The sequence below is a fragment of the Cervus canadensis genome, chromosome 9, assembly GCF_019320065.1.
Source record: "Cervus canadensis isolate Bull #8, Minnesota chromosome 9, ASM1932006v1, whole genome shotgun sequence".
In the NCBI taxonomy this organism is placed as follows: domain Eukaryota; kingdom Metazoa; phylum Chordata; class Mammalia; order Artiodactyla; family Cervidae; genus Cervus; species Cervus canadensis.
Window position 1 is genome coordinate 15,662,890 of NC_057394.1, and position 20,506 is coordinate 15,683,395.

Consider the following 20,506-nt stretch of genomic DNA (forward strand, 5'->3'; position numbering starts at 1 on the left):
ATGGTGAGGTGAGTCATCAGATTGGCCTGAAATCCAATCATAGGTGGGAATTGTGTGTGTAGCTTGGATTAGGCTCCTTGGAATTCCTGGGAATATGGAAGAAAGAAATGAGATTAGCTTCGGGGAAGGGATGTTTATTGCATACCAGAATCTTTTGTTTCCTTTTTCAGATGTTGGCTTTTTCCTGTATACTATGTTTGTCTTCTACCAACTTATACAAAGAGTTTGAGACAACTGACAACAAAAGATTCAGAAATTTATATACATAGATACATACAAATGTAAACCCATACATTGTATGTATATATGTGTTTTTATAATATAATATCCAATCCACAGTGAGGGTGGCTATAGTATGACTGATAGGTAGAAATAAAACTCTTAGAGAAAGCCTTTTTTTTTTTTTTTTGCTCAAAAACTCTGGCTCCTCTTTGCTCAAAATTTTTATCAACTGTGATTATTACCTGCAAATTATTCATGCCACTCATTTTGTTTGTTAAACCAGCCTGTGAAATTCAGGCATCAGTCTCTTAGAATCCTCTAAAAAGTGTTCATGTATCCTGCCTGTTTCTCCAACACTCTATGCCTTGTACAGATCATCATGGATTTGTATCCATCTGAGCTCCTAAACTTCAGAGGCCTTGGCCCAGGCCGTGTGAATCTGCACATCCCCACCACCCCACCTCACTTCCCTATAACAGACAGACACTAATTTTTATTACATTTCTGTCGCCTAAAGCTTTATACCATAATATCATACTTTTCCTGATAAAGATGGAAACTTAAATTAGCATCATACAATGCCTTGATTTTCTATTCTGTGTACATGTGAGCTAAGTCACTTCAGTCATGTCTGACTCTTTGTGACCCTGTGGACTATAGCCCACCAGGCTCCTCTGGGATTCTCTAGGCAAGAATACTGGAGTGGGTTGACATGCCCTTCTCCAGGGATCTACCCAACACAGGGATTGAACCCATATCTCCTGTGTCTCCTGCATTGCAGGCATGTACTTTACCACTGAGTCACTGGGAAAGCCCAGTTCTATTCTACCTGAGGTCTTTTTTTTGTCTGTTTTTGTTTTTGCAGAACTGATAAGTTTAATTCTCAGAGTTGTCAGATGCTACAATGGGTTAAAGGAAAATCAGTAACATAGTTTGATAAAAGTTTAAGGAAGAAAATGCTTTTGCTTCGTTCTTCATCTCTATTGCATTAATCAGCAACTTCATCAAAATCCATTGTGTATAGTTTAAAAAATAAAATTTAGCCATTGGTATATATATATTTTTTCTTTGCCTCCATGTTGTCATTCAGTTGCTCAGTTGTGTCCAACTCTTTGAGACCCCATTAATGGCAGAAAGCCAGGCTTCCCTGTCCTTCACTCTCTCCTGGAGTTTGCTGAAACTCATGCCCATTGGATCAGTGATGCCATCCAATCATCTCATCCTGTCACCCACTTCTCGTTCTGCTCTCAATCTTTCCCAGCATCAGGATCTTTTCTAATGAGTTGGCTCTTCACATCAGGTGGCCAAAGTATTGGAGCTTCAGCATCAGTTCTTCGGATGAATATTCGGGGTTGATTTCCTTTAGGCTTTACTGTTTGATCTCCTTGCTGTCCAAGGGACTCTCAAGAGTCCTCCAGCACCACAGTTTTTTTTTTTTTTTTTTCATTTATTTTTATTAGTTGGAGGCTAATTACTTTACAATATTGTAGTGGATTTTGTCATACATTGACATGAATCAGCCATGGAGTTAAATGTATTCCCCATCCCAATCCCCCCTTCCACCTCCCTCTCTACCTGATCCCTCTGGGTCTTCCCAGTGCACCAGGCCCGAGCACTTGTCTCATGCATCCAACCTGGGCTGGTGATCTGTTTTACCATAGAAAATATACATGTTTTGATGCTGTTCTCTCGAAACATCCCACCCTCGCCTTCTCCCACAGAGTCCAAAAGTCTGTTCTGTACATCTGTCTGTGTCTCTTTTTCTGTTTTGCATATAGGGTTATCATCACCATCTTTCTCAATTCCATATATATGTGTTAGTATGCTGTAATGTTCTTTAGAAAGCCCAGAGATAAATCCACGAACCTATGGACACCTATCTTCGACAAAGGAGGCAAGGATATACAATGGAAAAAAGACAACTTCTTTAACAAGTGGTGCTGGGAAAACTGGTCAACCACTTGTAAAAGAATGAAACTAGAACACTTTCTAAAACCACACACAAAAATAAACTCAAAATGGATTAAAGATCTAAATGTAAGACCAGAAACTATAAAACTCCTAGAGGGGAACATAGGCAAAACACTCTCCGACATAAATCACAGCAGGATCCTCTATGACCCACCTTCCAGAATATTGGAAATAAAAGCAAAAATAAACAAATGGGACCTAATGAAACTTAAAAGCTTTTGCACTACAAAGGAAACTATAAGTAAGGTGAAAAGACAGCCCTCAGATTGGGAGAAAATAATAGCAAATGAAGCAACAGACAAAGGATTAATCTCAAAAATATACAAGCAACTCCTGAAGCTCAATTCCAGAAAAATAAATGACCCAATCAAAAAATGGGCCAAAGAACTAAACAGACATTTCTCCAAAGAAGACATACAGATGGCTAACAAACACATGAAAAGATGCTCAACATCACTCATTATCAGAGAAATGCAAATCAAAACCACAATGAGGTACCATTACACGCCAGTCAGGATGGCTGCTATCCAAAAGTCTACAAGCAATAAATGCTGGAGAGGGTGTGGAGAAAAGGGAACCCTCTTACACTGTTGGTGGGAATGCAAACTAGTACAGCCGCTATGGAGAACAATGTGGAGATTTCTTAAAAAACTGGAAATAGAACTGCCATATGACCCAGCAATCCCACTTCTGGGCATACACACTGAGGAAACCAGATCTGAAAGAGACACATGCACCCCAATGTTCATCGCAGCACTGTTTATAATAGCCAGGATATGGAAGCAACCTAGATGCCCATCAGCAGACGAATGGATAAGGAAGCAGTGGTACATATACACCGTGGAATATTACTCAGCCATTAAAAAGAATTCATTTGAATCAGTTCTAAGATGGATGAAACTGGAGCCCCTTATACAGAGTGAAGTAAGCCAGAAAGATACCTGAGGTCTTTTTAGGCCAAGATCATTTCCCAAGATAAAATTACCTCGGGGGATGAGGTGATAAATGAGTGAATATTCATAGACCTCTTAGCACAGTGCCTTGCATATAGTAAGCACCTGGTAAATGTTGTCTGTTGTTATAATCATTAGCCTTTGAAATAAGCATTTTAAATACTTAGCATAATGATAGGAAGTTGGCCCTACATTGAGAGCAAGCTTAAATGTGTCAAAAGCTTAAAGCAAGCTTAAATTTGCTCAAAAGCAAATTTTGAGCGAAAAGGAGCCAGAGGTTTTAAGCCAAAAAAAAAAAAAAAAAAAAAAAACTTCTTAGACTTTCTCTAAGTTTTCTTTCTACTTTTTGGTCATACTATAGCCACCCTCACTGAGGGCTGGATATTATATGTTGAGAGCAGGCTTAAGTGTGTCATAAAGTTGGACTCCCCACCTCTGTGACTTATGCTTTGTTGTCTCCATCAAGTTGTTTTCCTCTCCCTGTGCTTCAGTGTTTCCATCTGTAAAACAAAATAGTACCATTACTAGATAGGGCTTTACACAGTCAGCTTTACACAGTCAGCATTTAGTAAATGTTAACTATGGTTAGAAAACCGAGAAAGAAAGAATTTCTGTTTCCAAAGTTCAACATTTAATTTTGTCCTACTTTTCTGGACACTGAATGTGTAATTAACCACATCTTTCTCTCCACATGTATAGCTGAGGCTTCTGGATTCCTCACCTGTGATGCTTACTCACTCATCCCTCTACTAACATCTACTGACTTTGGATAGTTTTGGATTCAAGTCCTACTCAAATATTCTCATCTGCCTCATCAGTTTACTGAGTGTATCATAAGAGCTAATACCCAGAAAGTTCTTATCAGAATGTTTGACACATGCAATAAATATCATAATGACCACTGATAATTGTATTTCTTTGGATGGTAAAGCATTTCCTGCCTTTCCAACAAATCTTTTGAGTAAAGGAATTGAATCCCAGCAAAACAGTCAAGTTTATCTTTGAATAGAATCCTTGTTAAGGAGGCCTCTGTACCTATCTTCTCTATTTCAGATGTTTCTATTTATGACTGGTGTGGCGGGTGTGATGGTGGGTGTGATTCCTTGGATTGCAATACCCGTGATTCCCCTTAGCATCATTTTCTTCCTCCTTCGGATATATTTCTTATGGACGTATGGAGATATCAAACGCCTGGAATGTACAAGTGAGTGCCAGGGTTCTCAGGTTGGGATGGCTGAATTCTGTTTATGCCATAATTAACCAGACCCCTGAAATTCTGCAGACTGTCTTCCAGAATTTTTCACTAAGTTGACTCATTGGAAAAGACCCTGATGCTGGGAGGGATTGGGGGCAGGAGGAGAAGGGGGTGACAGAGGATGAGATGGCTGGACGGCATCACCGACTCGATGGACATGAGTTTGAGTAAACTCCGGGAGTTGGTGATGGACAGCCAGGCCTGGCATGCTGCAGTTCGTGGGGTCGTAAAGAGTTGGACACGACTGAGCAACTGAACTGAACTGAACATTGGCTAATTAAATACTATGGCTCCCAAGAGTCAGTGTGGCCCTTAAGGCAAATGGATCTGGTGGCAGGTCAGCTGCAGCTTTTCATTTTAGCACAGTGATTACGAATGTGAGTACCATGAGGATAGGAACTGTTTTTATTTTGTTCATGACATGCTTCCTAACACAGAGCAGCAACTCCATAAACACTTTTCAAAAAAATAAAATGTTTCATCATACTGGAACTAATGTAGAAGGAAACTAGGAGATTTTTCTCTCCTTGAAGTTACTAAAAATGACAAGGAAAGAAAAAGCTCATGAAAAGGAAAAGAGGCATCAGGAAATATACTTCCATGTTAGAGGTGATATATCTGAAAAATACATTCTCTCATATACTCCAAAGATGGCAAATAAATTTCAGTTGTTAAATGCTTTGCAAAGATAAGCCCTGTTATTTTTCAGATTTGCTCTTTATCATCGCCAGTATTTGAGTGATGCCACACTATTTGTGGTCTCCCTTTTCCAAAGTTATTCATTTAAATAGATGCTGAAAATAATCCCCTTAGGAGGACACAGGAAAGAGATCCATTTAGTATGCATTTAGTCTATTTTTCCATTCAAGTCCCTAGTTTTAGAATAATGGGGAACACATTTTATGATTAATTATTCCATTATGCAGGTAATCATAGAGGATGAAATAATTCAGAGATTATCTCACTATTAATGCATAAACATATTTCATCAATATTAAAACAAAAAATCATAAGGAAAGAATTGTTACATGTCTTTTCAAAAAGGTATAAAAGGACAGTAGCCAAAAAGCAAGGAAAGATGTTTTTATCAGAAATTCCAAAGATAGATAATTATTGCAAATTCACACCAACTTGACTTTGTGGAAAACAAGCCAAAAAGACAAGCATATTGATCCCATGACTTTTGTATTTACTAAATGGGGAAAAAATCTAAATTCATCAAGATAAAGGAGTTTTGGGTTGTAGCATTTGCATATTTTTAATAATAAACTATTGAGAGACGTTTATCCTAAGTATTTGCATAAAGGATAGTGTCATTTTTATAATCTATAAAAAATTTAACTGTTCAAGAGAACTAGCTGACCTCCCATGAGGTCTGGTCTTATGAGGTGTTTAGATAGATGGGGAGCAGTAGAGTCCAGGTGTGTGTGATGTCCTGCTCATGTGACTTGGTAGGATGGTAGGACCTAGGGAGGCAGAAGAGGAAGTGATGAGCTCCATCCAGTCTTCTGCGTGGACAAAGCGTCAGATGTTTTATGATCTGAGGCCACCCATGAAACTGAGTCATTCGGCAGTCTTGTTGCAAAGCAGGTGTCTGGTACATTCAAAGAAGGATTGTCCCAGAAGGAACATGTGACTGAGATTTATGCTTGGAGAATGTGCCACTTCCTTTCATATGGAAATGGAGAAAAGGATACCTCCTGAGGCTTTTTCAAGGAGCAGTACAGGATTTTCTCAGTGTTTGATCTGAAGAGTCTGAGAATTTTGGCCCTATCCCTGTGAATATTGGTGTTTGTTGCACTCTAACAAGCTGCCACAATATTAGACAATAAATTCAACCCAACCCAAGTAACCTCCTCCACACCCCAGATAACCAAATATGGTGGCCAGTTGATTAGAGCTATTTAAATTTTCTCTCTAGGTGATGGGTCTGTGCCATAAATACTGCCACTGTTTTCTTTAAATAGTAACTGATAGTAAAAAAAAAGTCACTGCTGAGGAACCAGCAAAAAGAAAGACACCCATTTGCTTTCTTCAATTGCATAAGCTTGCTTCATCCTTGTACTCTGAAGGACTACTGGCATCTTGAGGTTTATTTTCAGATCCAAGTGCCTAGCTGCCTCTGGAAACTTAGCTTAATTTTTGTCATCTTAATGACACATCTACAGCTGATTATAATTTTTTTTTTTTTGCACATTTTTACAAAAGTAAGCACAACAATGATCAGTCATGGAGAAGTACATAAAACTAAATGATGCTTAGCTGCCTTTCTCTAGCCAACTCTTTCCATTTGGCAGTGCCTGAATGATGAAGCCATATCCAAATTCTGTCTGAAAAGGTTCTGTGGTCAACTAGCAATGTCTGCCATGGTCATCACTAGGGAAGGGTTAGCACGTGTGTCACATATATCCAGACCATGACTCCTCAAGTCTGCTGTTTTAAGGGGTTCTCATGCCAGATTCCCAGGGACTTTGTTCACCTGAAGGTATTTAGTAAGATGTGCAGTCATGGCTAAGACTATTGGATATTAGTTGAGTAAGATTTTGAAGTTTTCTGAACATAAATGGCAGAGTCTGGAGAAAAATGCCTATAGTCACACGTGGGTGTCCTTAACCCTTCTCCTTCTGAGACAGTGCAGCTGTGACTAAAAACACAGCTTTGGGAATAAGACAGAGTTGTGTCTGACACCCAGCTCACCACTGAACAGTGAGTGTTCTTAGTCCCTCAGTCTCAGGGTCCTTATGAGGATTTCTTGAGTGAGTGCTTATAAAGTACTTGTTGGCCATTTCCAAAGGCATAGAGGCTTGAACGTGAGGGAATGAAGAACACAGTAACAACTAGCAGGTCTCAGGAAGCATGAATGAGGACCTGCAACAAGAAAGTCAGCCCTGGGTCTTTGCATGCAGTTCCCCCTGCCAGGGAAGATCAGCAGTCCTTGTGGGGTGCGTCCCCAAGTATCCCCAAGGTTGTGGAAAACACAGCTGTCAGTCACGCGTCTGTGACTGTGGACTGACACCATGGCTGTGACCTAGTCTTCTTCAGGACAGTGAGCTCAATTCTTCTGGGAAAAGAGGATGTAACACTGGACAAGACAAGACCAGAGCCTTCACATTCTCTTTTCCCTGTTCTAGTTAATTTTCTTTGCAGATCCTCTGTTTCACTCATCCTGGCTTCCTGCTTAGCCCTAGTGGGATTTTAAACAAGCAGGATGATTTTTCACAGGTCAGCATTCCCTCTGGCCCACTGTAACTTTTGGGTATGAGGTGAGGTAGGTGATGGGGTATTTGGCTTCCCTGGTGTTCAAGGCTGAGGTGACACCTGGTTTCTAAAGTCAACCCTACCCTCCATCCCTGCTGGAGAGAATCAGCTGCACTTTGATCTCCTGATGAGGGAAGCAGGTGAGGGAGGCCACACTGACGAGTTCATTCCAGGACTCTCCCTGGGAGAGAGGCACGTCTACTTCCTCCTCAGAAGCTTTGTCTGTGATGGATAGTGTTGATGTCACAACATTTGCTCTGGGAATGAAAGTGTGGTTCTGGTGAGTGTTCAACACTCTCTGAAACTGGGTTCTCTGCATCAGTACACTGAGCCCCGGAATTCACCTGCATCATCCCTGTGAGTACCGTGTGTCCAGATGGACTGATTTTCTAGGGTCTGGTTGGAACACCTGCTGAGGGTTCAGAAAAGGCCTGAACAGAGCTCCCAGCCCTTCTTATCTGGACCAGGAGCTTAGTCTGTGTTCATGTTGCTGTCTTTAAAGTATAAAGTTAAAGGAAGCTAAAATAAATAAAAGTTGAGGGTCACTCAATAGAATGTAGAGAGAGAACAGTGTGGATGCTGAAGTAAGACCACAGACATGCCCTTGGACAGTCAAAAGCACCAGCAAATCACTTTAGGCTCTTTGCCTGAGTTAGATTCAAGGGGAAATGTTAGATCAAGTCCTGGTTTAAAGAAGGTTTTTTCTTTTAAAGAATATTACAGCTGAGGGCCTCTAACAGTTAGGGTTCCTGGTCACATGTCCCAGTCAGGAAGTAGCCCCAGGGCTCAGTGGATGGTCAGCTGGCCCCCAGCCCAGGCTGTCCTTCCCCAGCCCAGGACTTCCCACCCCCTCTGAGCCAGTGTCTCACAGGAGGAAGCCTGTTCCTTCCTTGCTGGTAGAACCAGTGACACTAAGCGGAAGAAGAGGTTCTGTGTCTTTGCCCGTCTGTACCCCAGCCCACCTCCGGCACACACCTGCAGTGCCTGTGTGCCTGTCAGTAGTGGCTGAACCGTCACCCACACAGGCATTCAGGTGCTGGACTAAGGAGTGAGGACTTGAAAATAATTTGGAGATTTGCCCTTGATTCTTTTTCCCCATCATTTTATAAATTCTCTGTAGCCTCCTATTATGATGTTCACTTCCCCTAAATATCCAGGTTTTACTAACAGGTCTTCTCTAGGAGATGCACAGGTAACAAAGTGATGTCAGTATTTCCTGCTGATAAAACACAAGTTATCTATCACTCATCCCAGACAGAAGTCACAGGCTCACTATCTGCCCCTGACAACAGCAGGTTACAGCCTTGTCCATGGTGGGAATGAGACCATAAGGGGTCTTTACTACCCAGCAGCCTGCAGCCCACCTGTTCCCTGATGTGCAGGAGCCTGACCCTGGTACTCATGGTCAGTTGTGCTCTTAGAGAAGATGGAGGAAAATGGATGACCAGTGATATGACACCAGACCCCAAACCCACATGAAATCATTCAAGACAATAGCCTCTAAGGCCACTGTCCAATTCTAAAAGGGTGATATGAGTGTCACAGCCACAGTGACTTCCAAACACCAGGATAGGTATCCAGCAGGCAGATATAAAAACATCCATCAGGTTCCCAGAGCAGAAGTCAAGACTATTCAAAGACCCCTTGTCTGCCAGGTCCTGTGGGCACAAGGGTGGTGCAGAATCAGGTGCTCCATGACCCACACAGAGGCTCCTGGTGCAGATGCAGGGAGAGCCCCAGGATGGGGCAGATGGCAGACTGTTCGCTCTCCTTTCTCATCTCACCCTGTCCTGTGTCTGGCTCGGGTCCAGGGTTGGGGATGTACTGACTCTATCCCAGCCCTTAGGCTAATCATCTAAGGTGGAGACAAAACACAGGTAGCTCATCAAAATTCAGGGTGGTGAGTACTCTCACAGAGAATTAAATTTTAAAATTCCACTGACTCAAACATTTGTGAACAGTAATTTCCACCCAGAGGGATGTCAGGGAAGAATAAGGAGGGAGGCCTTATTTGAGGAGAACCTACTGAATGAATTAGCAAAGAATTTCATTATCTAAATCTAGCTCCAGTTTGAATGTGGTCCAATATGGTTTCAAAACATATCTTTGATTTCCAGGTTGTTAAAGTGAAGCTTGCTTTAAGCAAGAGTTTGAGGGTTCTCGTAGAGAAACCTCTTGAGAAATGATGTCATTTTTCCTCCCCCAGGCAGCCCGCCAGGAAGCCCCAGGTGTGCCGTTTGGCAGGATGTGTGACCACAGAGCCTGGGAGGCAGTGGGTTTTCTTGCATCCAGCCTCCCTGACTTTCTCTGTTATGTGTCTTCCCCAGCTCGGAGCCCGGTGTTTTCCCACTTAGCATCTTCTCTCCAAGGACTCTGGAGCATCCGGGTGTACAAAGCTGAACAGAGGTTTCAGGAAGTGTTTGATGCACACCAGGATTTGCACTCAGGTCTGTACGTTTCTGGAGATGATTTCTAAGGATGGGATGTGCTGCCTTCTGAGGCTGACTCCCTCTCGGGTGGCCTGGCTGGCCAGCATCTCTCTCTGTGCCTCCCCTCATCCCCCTCTGCACACCTGCCTCCCCCACCCCTTCCTCTCAGCATCCTCTCTGTGCTCCTCTATTCCCCTGTCACACCCCTACTTTTCTCCCCCTTATGGCCTCGTATTGTCCAATTGTCACCACGTCCTATGGTTTTGTCCCTTTAGGACAGGAGTCAATGAACATTTTTTTGCAGAGAGCCAGATAGTAAACATGGTAGACTTTGTGTGCTGTGCTGTCTCTGTTGCAGCTACTCACCTTTCATGTTGTAGCATGAAGACAGACAAAGGGACTATATCAGCAAATGGCCCTAGCTGTGTTCCAACAAAACTTTATTTTCAGAACCACATGGTGGATTATTCCTGGCCCCCAGACTCTAGTTTGCCAACTTTCTTTTCAGAGCATGCAGAGTGGCAGGCGTGATTAAGGCAAATCATTTCCTGATTTGTTGCTCACTTGATACAAAGAAATTATTTTTGTGGGTGTCAGTGAAATATTTTCCCTAGGTGGTGATTTCAGAATATGCTCTAGGTCTGTAAAATCCTGCCTCATCTTTAAACTCTTTATTGCATTTTTCAAGATAAGGTATCATTTTGAAAGCCATGTGCAGATCCTTTTAGCTGATGGTCATTTTAGATACTGGCTCCCTGGAGAAGGAAATGGCAACCCACTCCAGTATCCTTGCCTGGAGAATCCCATGGACAGAGGAGTCTGGCAGGCTACAGTCCATGAGGTCGCAAAGAGTCAGTCACGACTGAGTGACTAAGCACACGTAAGATTAAACACTGTGCAGGGCCCTGTAGTAAGTGCTGAAGATGCTGGAAACAGGGTGAACTGTGCTGTCTGCTGTCAGAGAACTGGGAAATGTAGACCATATAAGAGGATGATCTTCATATCGAGCCCTAGTACTACAGGAAACACACCAATGAGACCATTTTTCCATCTTCTTTATGACTATAATATTTCTGTTTATAACCTGTGGGTTGAAATTTTCAGTGCATGCTTTCCACAAAGCCCCTGGAGTGATTCCTATGTGTCCTATACATTGTCTGGTATCAGAACCTAGCTTTCTGGATCTTCGGGCTCCTTGGTTGTGTAACTTTGCTGTCCTACCTTGTGTAAAAACCTTGTGTAGCTTAACTGAGAGAAGTGTTCTCCCTTGCTCGAAGCAGCTAACATGATATTTCTACTTGTTTATTGTGGTTCACAAATCCAGAGTCTTGGTTCTTGCTTTTGACCACATTTCAATGGTTCGCCGTGCGTCTGGATGTCATCTGTGCCGTCTTTTTCATTGTCATTTGTCTTGGGTCCCTGATGCTGGCAAAAAGTAAGTACAGATGTGAATAACTGTTTGTGGTATGGTTATAATTTATACCTGCATTAAGTTGTTAAATTGAACTCTTGCTACTTTGTCTGACATCATATACCCTTTGTTTCTAATGAGTTGTATTAAAATGTTTGCAGCATTTCATTCCACAGTGTGACCAAGGAGGGGGGTTATTTGGGTCTTGATGAGACCTTTTATCCCTTTATCTTTCTTTGAATGAGTTGAGGTTTATGCATCTGTAGCAGGCAGACTTCTGAACATTCTGGGTAGTGTCCTGTAGTTGGGGAAGAGAGAACCAAGTTTGCAATTAAGTTTTTTCTCCAGTTTAGGGCTTTAGGTTTTAGCTCTAGGTCTACTCAGATCTCTTGGTTGTAGGTGCCTGGTACACTGGAGTGGGAAGATACTCTGTAGAATAGAACACTATCCTCACGACTGTGTGGGTACCAGATGAGCAGATGTTGGTGTGAGTGGCATGAATTCACCATCTGTAATTGCTCCATAGTAACAAAACTGAATCACAGTTTTTAATAATGGAAAAATGAAAGTAGTATTTAGATTTGAAAGCAGAGGCTCTTGGAAACCTTGTTTTTTGTGATTTATTCCTATAGCTGTGCTTTCCTTTGAAAGTGCTGGATAATAGTTCTCAAAACCATATGACCAAAGTTTGAATGATGCCATTATTTCTCACCTGTATGATGCTGTTAAGTGTGCCTCAGTCCTCTTGGGATTAATGAACTAATAGTCTTTATGAATTCACAAATAGTGAGGGACAGGGAAGCCTGGTATGCTGCAGTCCATGGGGTCGCAAAGAAATGGACACGACTTAGAGACTGAACAACAACATGAATTTATAATGAGGTTTTTTGTTTGTTTGCTTTTTTTCCCATTGTATCATGGTCTCAATCAACACATATTAAAAGTATAAGTAATATACTACCATTATATGCAAGGGATTCAAATATTATAAAGGAATCTTTCTGGTAAAAGGACAGAAAGAGCTGGGTTTGGAGTTAAGAATGGGACTGAGTTATCTCTTCAACAAGTTGTATTGTGAAAGTTGGACAGCTATATGTAAATCAATGAAGTCTGAACACACCTTCACACCCTTCACAAAAATAAACTCAAAATGGCTTAAAGACTTAAACATAACACATGACAGCATAATACTCCTGGAAGAGAACATATGCAAAACAAACAGTCTCTGACATAAATTGTACCAATGTTTTCTTAGATCTGTCTCCCAAGGTGATAGAAATAAAAGCAAGAAAAGCAAATAGGATCTAATCAAACTTACAAGCTTTTGTACAACAAAGGAAACCATAAACAAAACAAAAAGACAACCTGCAGACTAGGAGAAAATATTTGCAAATGACATGACCTACAGTGCTTAATTTCCAAAATGTGCAAACAGCTCATATAACTCAGTAACTATCAAGCTAATTAAAAAATGGACAGAAGACTTAAATAGACATTTCTCCAAAGGAGACATACAGATAACCAAGAGGCATGTGAAAAGATGCTTATCATTGCTGACTATTAGAAAGATGCAAAGCAAAATTACAAAGAGGTACCACTCCACACCAGTCAGAATGCCCATCATTGAAAAGATTACAAATAGTAAAAACTGAAGAGAATGTGGAGGGAAGGGAACCCTCCCACTCTGTTGGTGGGAATGTAAACTGGTACAGTCACTATGGAAAACAGTATGGAGGTTTCTCAAAACACTAAAAATAGAGTTGTCATATGACCCAGCAGTTCCACTCCTGGGTATATATCAGAAGAAAACTATAATTCAAAAAGATATATCCATCCCTATGTTTACAGCAGCACTATTCACAATAGCCATGCCATGGAAACTATCTAAATATTCATGAGTAGATGAACGGATAGAGTAAGATGTGGTATTTATATACAATGGAATATTGCTCAGCTATTAACAAGAATGAAATAATGCATTTTCAGCAGCATTGGATGGACCTAGAGATTATCATACTATGTGAAATAAGTCAGATAGAGAAAGACATATGATACTATTTACATGTGGAATCTAAAATATGACATAATTGAACTTATCTATGAAACAGAACAGACTCACAGACATAGAAAACAGACTTCTGGTTGCCAAGAATGAGGTGAGATGGGGGAGAGATGGACTTTGGAACTTGGGATTAGTAGATGCAATCTACTATATATGTAGAATGGATAAGCAACAAGGCCCTACTATATAGCACAGGGAACTATATTCAATATCTTCTGATAAACCATAATGGAAAAATATATGAAAATGAATGTACATATAACTGAATCATTTTGCTATACAGCAAAAATGAATGCAACATTGTAACTTAACTATACTTCAATAAAATAAGTTTTTTAAAAAAGATTGGGACTGACTTTATTCCCCTTTCTCTTCCTCATTTAGCTTTGAATCCAGGGCAGTTTGGCCTAGTGCTTTCTCTTGCCCTCACATTCACGTGGATATTCCAGTGGTGCGTCAGACAAAGTGCTGAAGTTGAGAAAATGGTGATGTTTATCTTGATGTTCTTAGCCTTTTCTAGTCTCCTTGTTATTAAATGGCATAAAAGCAGTTCTTATGTAAAATATTAGACTTGTTATTTTTACATTGTGGGTAATAGTTTTTTAGATTCTTCCTCCATCTGTTAAAAATGAATATAAAATAAAATATAGACATATTTTTTCTCAGTCTTATGTGTACCATGTCAACAGGTTTTATATTTATCACAAGATGTCTTCAAAAATAATAAATGTCTCTGTACCAGAGAGGCCCTGAAATCCTGGGAAGGATACAAGTTAATTTCTTAAGGACTAGTTTATTTTTGTTCCTTAATGGGTAATTCCTCATTTTTGGTAAAAGTAGAATTTAAAATTTTAAAGTTGGTTATTTAATTAATTGGTATTTCTGCACCCACCTCCATGTTAGCATTTATTTTTGTATGTACTGAACGCCTGAATTTGATGGTGTCGCTTCTTTTGGGTAGGATAAACTCCCTCTCAGAATGTGCTATCAGAAGTATCAAGTTGTGGCTGTTAAGGAGGATTTAGTGTGTAAATTATGTCCTGTCTTGAATATTTGCACCTTCATCTAAAGGGAGGAAAACAGTAAAAATAAAATCATTCCACTTCTAGCTCCTGATAGAGTAGAAAGTTTGACTAATTATTAAAATGAGGTTTGATGATCTTTCAGGTCTGCTCATCCGTAACACACGGCCCTTCTGAGGCCACGGATTATGTACCGATGTCCATAAATATTCTTTTCTTTGACAAAATTCTCTTGTTTTTTTATTCAGGTATGAAAAGTGAATCAATAAAATCTTACCATTCATCTTTCTAATTCTTTTAGTTTTAATACCATGTTGAAGGAAGTAGCCATAAGCAAGTGTTGCAAGAAAATAGCATATTATCAAAGTCCTCCTTAGATTCCCACTTCTGTCCTTGGAGAATGATAAGACCTGGGATATTCTTAACCACGTAAAAGCAGATATAAAGATAAAAAAGCAAAACATCTCATTTACAGTCTCTGAACATGCATAAACCAGACTTTCCATTCCTAACCCATGTGATATCATATGTCTTTCAGATGGTGTCAGCAGAAAGGGTGGTTGAATATATGGAGCTTGAGAAAGAAGCGCCCTGGGAATACGAGTATCGTCCGCCACTGGACTGGCCCCATGAAGGAGAGCTTGCCTTTGAGGACGTGAACTTCAGGCATACCTTAGATGGGCCTCTGGTGTTGAAGGATCTGACAGAATGCACCGAATCAAAAGAAAAGGTTTGTTTACACCATTTGCCTCTTTAAAATCCAGCTAAAGATTTAGCAACATCTGCTGTTGGCTTCCTTGTCGGTGTATCAGGGAGACTCTGTTTCTCTGTGGATGTGGATTAGATCAGTGACATTGTTGGGAGTCTTTCCTGGAAACTAACCATGGACTGGGGATCTCAGCATTTCCTTCCCCGTGTCGTGAGCTGTTCAAGGTGGTTAGTAGATTCTGGGCTCCTGAGCTGAACTTAACCTGAGCTGGGATACTATATGTCAGGGGTCTGCAACCTCTGGGATCTAATACCTGATGATCTGAAGTGGATTTGAGATAATAATAATAGAAATAAACTGCACAATAAATGTAATGTGCTTGAATCATCCCAAAACCATCCCCTCCCACCCTCCTACCTCCAGTCTGTAGAAAAATCATCTTCCACAAAACAGGTCTCTGGTGCCAAAAAGACTGGGGACCACTGTGTATATGATACCTGATTACTCTTGCTGACTCTTGGAAGTCAGTCCTAGATCCCTGTTCCTAACCCTCAAATATCTCCTTCCTACCCATCTTTATTCTTTGTATTTCTGAAATCTTCTCATCCTCTGTTATACCCTTCAGTTACAGCCTCCTCCTCTGTCCTTTGGTCTTTTCTGTAGACTTGTCCTCCACTCACCCACACTGAGCTGTCATCCCCCTGACCTCCCACCCACAAGCTGCTTCTTTCTTTAGCACAGGTCTGGTCCTTACTGGCCTGGGCAAACTGCTTCTGGAACCCCAGTGCAATCCTAGGTCCACTCCAAATAGGGATGGTATGGCTAGCTCGGGGCCATCAGAGAAGAGTCTAGAATCATGACTCAGAGGTGAAGAACCAGAGTCCCTAGCTGGAGGTCGGGCCCAGAGATACACTCAAAGTTGCTGAAAGCAAATTGAATGGAGCAGGGGAAGATCCATGTGGGAGACAGCAGAGAGATCCTGCCAATGTCCATGTCTTTTGGTGATGTTCCTTCTACACTCAGTTGAGGCCCTTGCCTGGGACCAAGGCAGAGTTTTAAAAAAGACAATGAACTAGAACAGACAAGGTGATAGGAAGTTCCACCTACCTCTCCTGCCTTGAGTCCTAACATACACATACCCCCTGTACTCAGGTCACATATAGATCCCCCCAAAGCACTGAATCCTCCCACTTCCAGGGTGCATGCTTACCCTATACCTCAGAGACCCTTCCCTTCTGTCATCTGGATAGTGGATATCTCCTCAGTTTCTCAGTCAACTTTAATGCATCTGCCTCTTTAAGCCCCTCTATGCTTCCACAGAATCTTATGTAATCTTTTAAGATAGCATGTATGGTACATTTGTGTTCATAGCTGTTCATAGCTGCCAAAATTGGAAGCAACTGAAATGTTCATGTTGAAAGTGAGTGGATAAACAAAATGTATAATATCCTTAAAATGAAATATTATTCAGCCTTAAAAGAGGAAGAAGACTCTGACCCATGGATGAACCCTGAGGATATCATGATATATGAAACAAGCCATATGTGAATACTGTATGATTCTACTTATATGAGGTTCCTACAGTAGTCAAATTCATGAAGACAGGAAGTAGGATGGTGGTCTCCAGGGATGGGGGAGGAGCAATGGGGAGTTGTAGTTTAATGGGTATAAAATTTCAGTTTTTAAAGGCAAAAAATATTCTGGAAGTTGGCTACAAAACAATGTGAATGTGCTTAACACTAAATCGTCCACTTAAAATGGTTAAGCTGGTAAATTTTATGTTATGTAAAATTTACCACATTTAAATAAAGGTAGCATCTATGGCATGCTTTATAATTTTGGGTCTGTATCTCGAAGAACTCTGAGGCTTCTTAAGATCAGGGAGCATCTTGTTGTCATCTTTGTTCCTCAGAAAGTGGCATTCTGCAGGGCACACAGAGGGTGCTGGGGGACTTAACACAGGTGTGAGCAACCAGTAACCAAAACACACACACAAGACAACTTGTAAACAGCTGATTACCTAGAATGTTAAATATTTAAATAACCACTCTATAACTCTCCACCACAGACCTATCTAGTGGACTATAACCGTTATTTAATGACTGATACTCTTGAGACATGAAAGAATAAATAATCAACTCAATGTCCAAATGCTCCCCAGGGAGCAGCTTCAGTTAGTCACACGGCAAAAGCCAGCTCCCAATTATTTCCAGTTCCCTTGTAGGTCAGAAAAGAAGTGAGGCCTGCACTCTAAGTGAGGTTAATGGAAAGACATTAATCTCAGCTCTTGATAAAATCCTGTCCCTGATAGCACTGTAGGTTTGTCAGTGTTTGTCAGTAGACAATGTGTCTGTCAGATTTCCCATTGTACAAAATTCTGTTAATTTGTACTAATCCTAAATTTCCTCAGAAGCCAAAAATATGAATTATCATTATATGAAACTCTGTAGTACAACTTAGGAACATAGCAAACTTGTATTCTTCCATCTTAAATTTCCCAAATCATAGGATTACCTAAGATTCTAAAGTGTTTGAGAGAAAATTAAATTTGCACAGTTTTAATAACTATGATAATGTGACTTTTGATCTGTGTCTTGGTCCACTCAGCGTCACCATTAGTTTCTTTTTTTTTTTTTACCATTAGTTTCATTTCTGTGTTGGGAGATTACACCTGGGTAGTGTGTTCATGAAGCCATTTCACTTCACAGTTGTTAACCCCCAGTTTGCTGCTGCTGCTGCTAAATTGCTTCAGTCATGTCCCCATAGACAGCAGCCTGCCAGGCTCCCCCATCCCTGGGATTCTCCAGGCAAGAACACTGGAGTGGGTTGCCATTTCTTTCTCCAATGCATGAAAGTGAAAAGTGAAAGGTCGCTCAGTCGTGTCTGACTCTTAGCGACTCTATGGACTGCAGCCTACCAGGCTACTCCGTCCATGGGATTGTCCAGGCAAGAGTACTGGAGTGGGTTGCCATTGCCTTCTCCAAACCCTGTTTACACTCCTGCTTACTTGTCCCAGCCCCCATCACTCCAGGACACTGCTTTGGTGTAGAATTTGATTGGGAGAGGTAGCTGTGGGGGGTTGGGGGAAAGAGGGATGTGGGAGTGAGCCAGCCCAGCAGAAGTGGGGCTTTATTCTCTTTCCATTATGTCCTCTGTTGTTCTGATTCCTGGAAGTTAGAGTCAATATGAAAGTGTAGTAGGTACTATGCAGGTTTCTAAATCATGAAAGAAATAGTGAGTAAAAATAAAGAACCAATATAAGGTAAATGAGGCTTCCCTGGTGGCTCAGTTGTAAGAATCTTCCTGCATTGCAGGAGAGCCAGGTTCAATCCCTGGGTTGGGCAGATACCCTGGAGAAGGGAATGGTAATCCAGTCCAGTATTCTTGCCTGGTGAATTCCATAGACAGAGGAGTCTGATGGGCTACAGCCCATGAGGTCACAAAGAGTCAGACACGGCTGAGAGACAAACACTTTCTTTCAATTTCATAAGGTAAATAGTACCCTAGGTTTCCTGGTTAGATTCTGAACATGGGGTGTATTTTTCATTTAGAAGATTTTGTGGTTGATTTGATCATTTTGGAGAGTCCTGGGCCATTTTAAAGCATTTTCAAGCTCTGGAGGTAGATTGAGTTCAGTTGTTTTTTGTTTGTTTCTTTGCTGAGAGCTATTTCCTAGATAATTTATTTTTACAGACACTTATTAGACTTCGCTCTAATGTGCCAAATATTATTTTCCTACCTTTTATCTTTGTTTACATATTATTTTCTCAGCAGCCCTTCTCCTCACTCCTAGACTGCCACCTTACATAGGTGGTTTCCTAATTCCTTGTGACTTGGACTGTGGTACAAGCCAGCACCTGCATCTCCTGGGAGCTTCTTAGAAATACAGAGTCTCAGGCTCACCAGACCTCTTGACTCAGCATTGCATTTGAACAAGACCTCCCAGTAAAGTCCTTTCTTTTCCATGGGCAGTTTTTGATGAGTGATCACCTGTGATTTCCAAGAAATGTCCTTTGACAATTTGAAGGGGAGCTAATGAATCATCTAAACCCCTGTTGTGACTGAGCATGAAGCTCTAGAAAGCTCTGTGGCACTTACCTACAGATTTCCTTTTCTGTTCTGCAGATTACACCTTTACATTGTAATTTAATACCATGTGATTTCACTGCATTTATTTGCATCTTTTCCTTGAGTCTGTCTTCATCACGGGCAGTTTCCATCCTGCTGTCTGTCCTTCCCCACACCAGCCCCTACAGGGACTGGAGGGATTTCCCACGGCTCAACCCTGTCTGGACCTGAAGTCAGAGACAGCCTCACACAGCAGCATATGTGTGCCTCTTTCACCACCTGATGGTATCAGAAATGAGTCTTGCTGCCCCAAGCAGGGCCCAAGGTTTGTTTGGCCTGTTCCCCAGGCACTGTGTACCCCACTTAACTGCAGGTTTCTCTCCAAGCCCAACTATGGGTGCTGTTTGTTCCTGCTGACAGCTGGCCCACTTGACCTCAGGTACCATCTTTATTCAGTGATATCAGATCTTATCCCACCCACCACATTATAGGCACCCATATTGACATTATGCTTTAACTCTCTGGCCTTAGGATCCCTATATTAGGCCTGCAACTACACCTCTACCCACTTTCTCTCATCTAGTTAGACAGAAGGACATGATAAGGCTTCAGGCCATCCAGTTGATAAGGAGACCATAGCAGATGGAAAAGGGTCTGGCAGACGTGGATTTGAGTCCTACGCTGTAACTAATGGGCTCTGTTATTTCAGGCAGACTAATTCACCTTATAAGCCTCAATCTTTTCTTTTGCAAAATGGAAGTGATAGGACCTTACCTCTAGGGTAGTTGTATACCTTAAAGAAGATAAAAACCTGTGTAACAGCCAGCATGGAGACCAGCACACAGTGAATGCTTAGACAAAGATAGTTGTCATTTTCATAGGATGTAAAATGACCTTAACCACTTACACTGTGTAAAATTTTGTATGTTCTGTGAAAATGAAGGGTTGGCCATCTGCAATTATATTTATAGCCGTAGGATCTATCTACTGTATCTGTCTCTCTATTCAGGTTTTCATATACCTAGAGAATATAATAATAGATCTTTCATACGTTTCTCTACCCTCAGTTAAAAATTTCAGCCCCCTGTGAAAACCTCTTTTACAAAGGACACCACAGATGATACACATAATATAAAAGAAAATCCA

The 20,506-nt window shown here is 41.2% G+C and overlaps 1 protein-coding gene across 2 annotated transcripts in view; it reads left to right on the forward strand.

Moving 5' to 3' along the window:
- LOC122447477 (ATP-binding cassette sub-family C member 4-like) overlaps positions 1–20,506 on the forward strand; it is a 1,659,665-nt gene that overhangs the window by 1,615,020 nt on the left and 24,139 nt on the right. For both annotated transcript variants that reach the window (XM_043478129.1, XM_043478124.1), the window contains exons 21-25: positions 4,200–4,350; positions 9,987–10,106; positions 11,413–11,523; positions 13,946–14,046; positions 15,122–15,313. In XM_043478129.1, the coding sequence (XP_043334064.1) occupies positions 4,200–4,350; positions 9,987–10,106; positions 11,413–11,523; positions 13,946–14,046; positions 15,122–15,313 (675 nt within the window). The remainder of the gene's footprint in view (positions 1–4,199; positions 4,351–9,986; positions 10,107–11,412; positions 11,524–13,945; positions 14,047–15,121; positions 15,314–20,506) is intronic.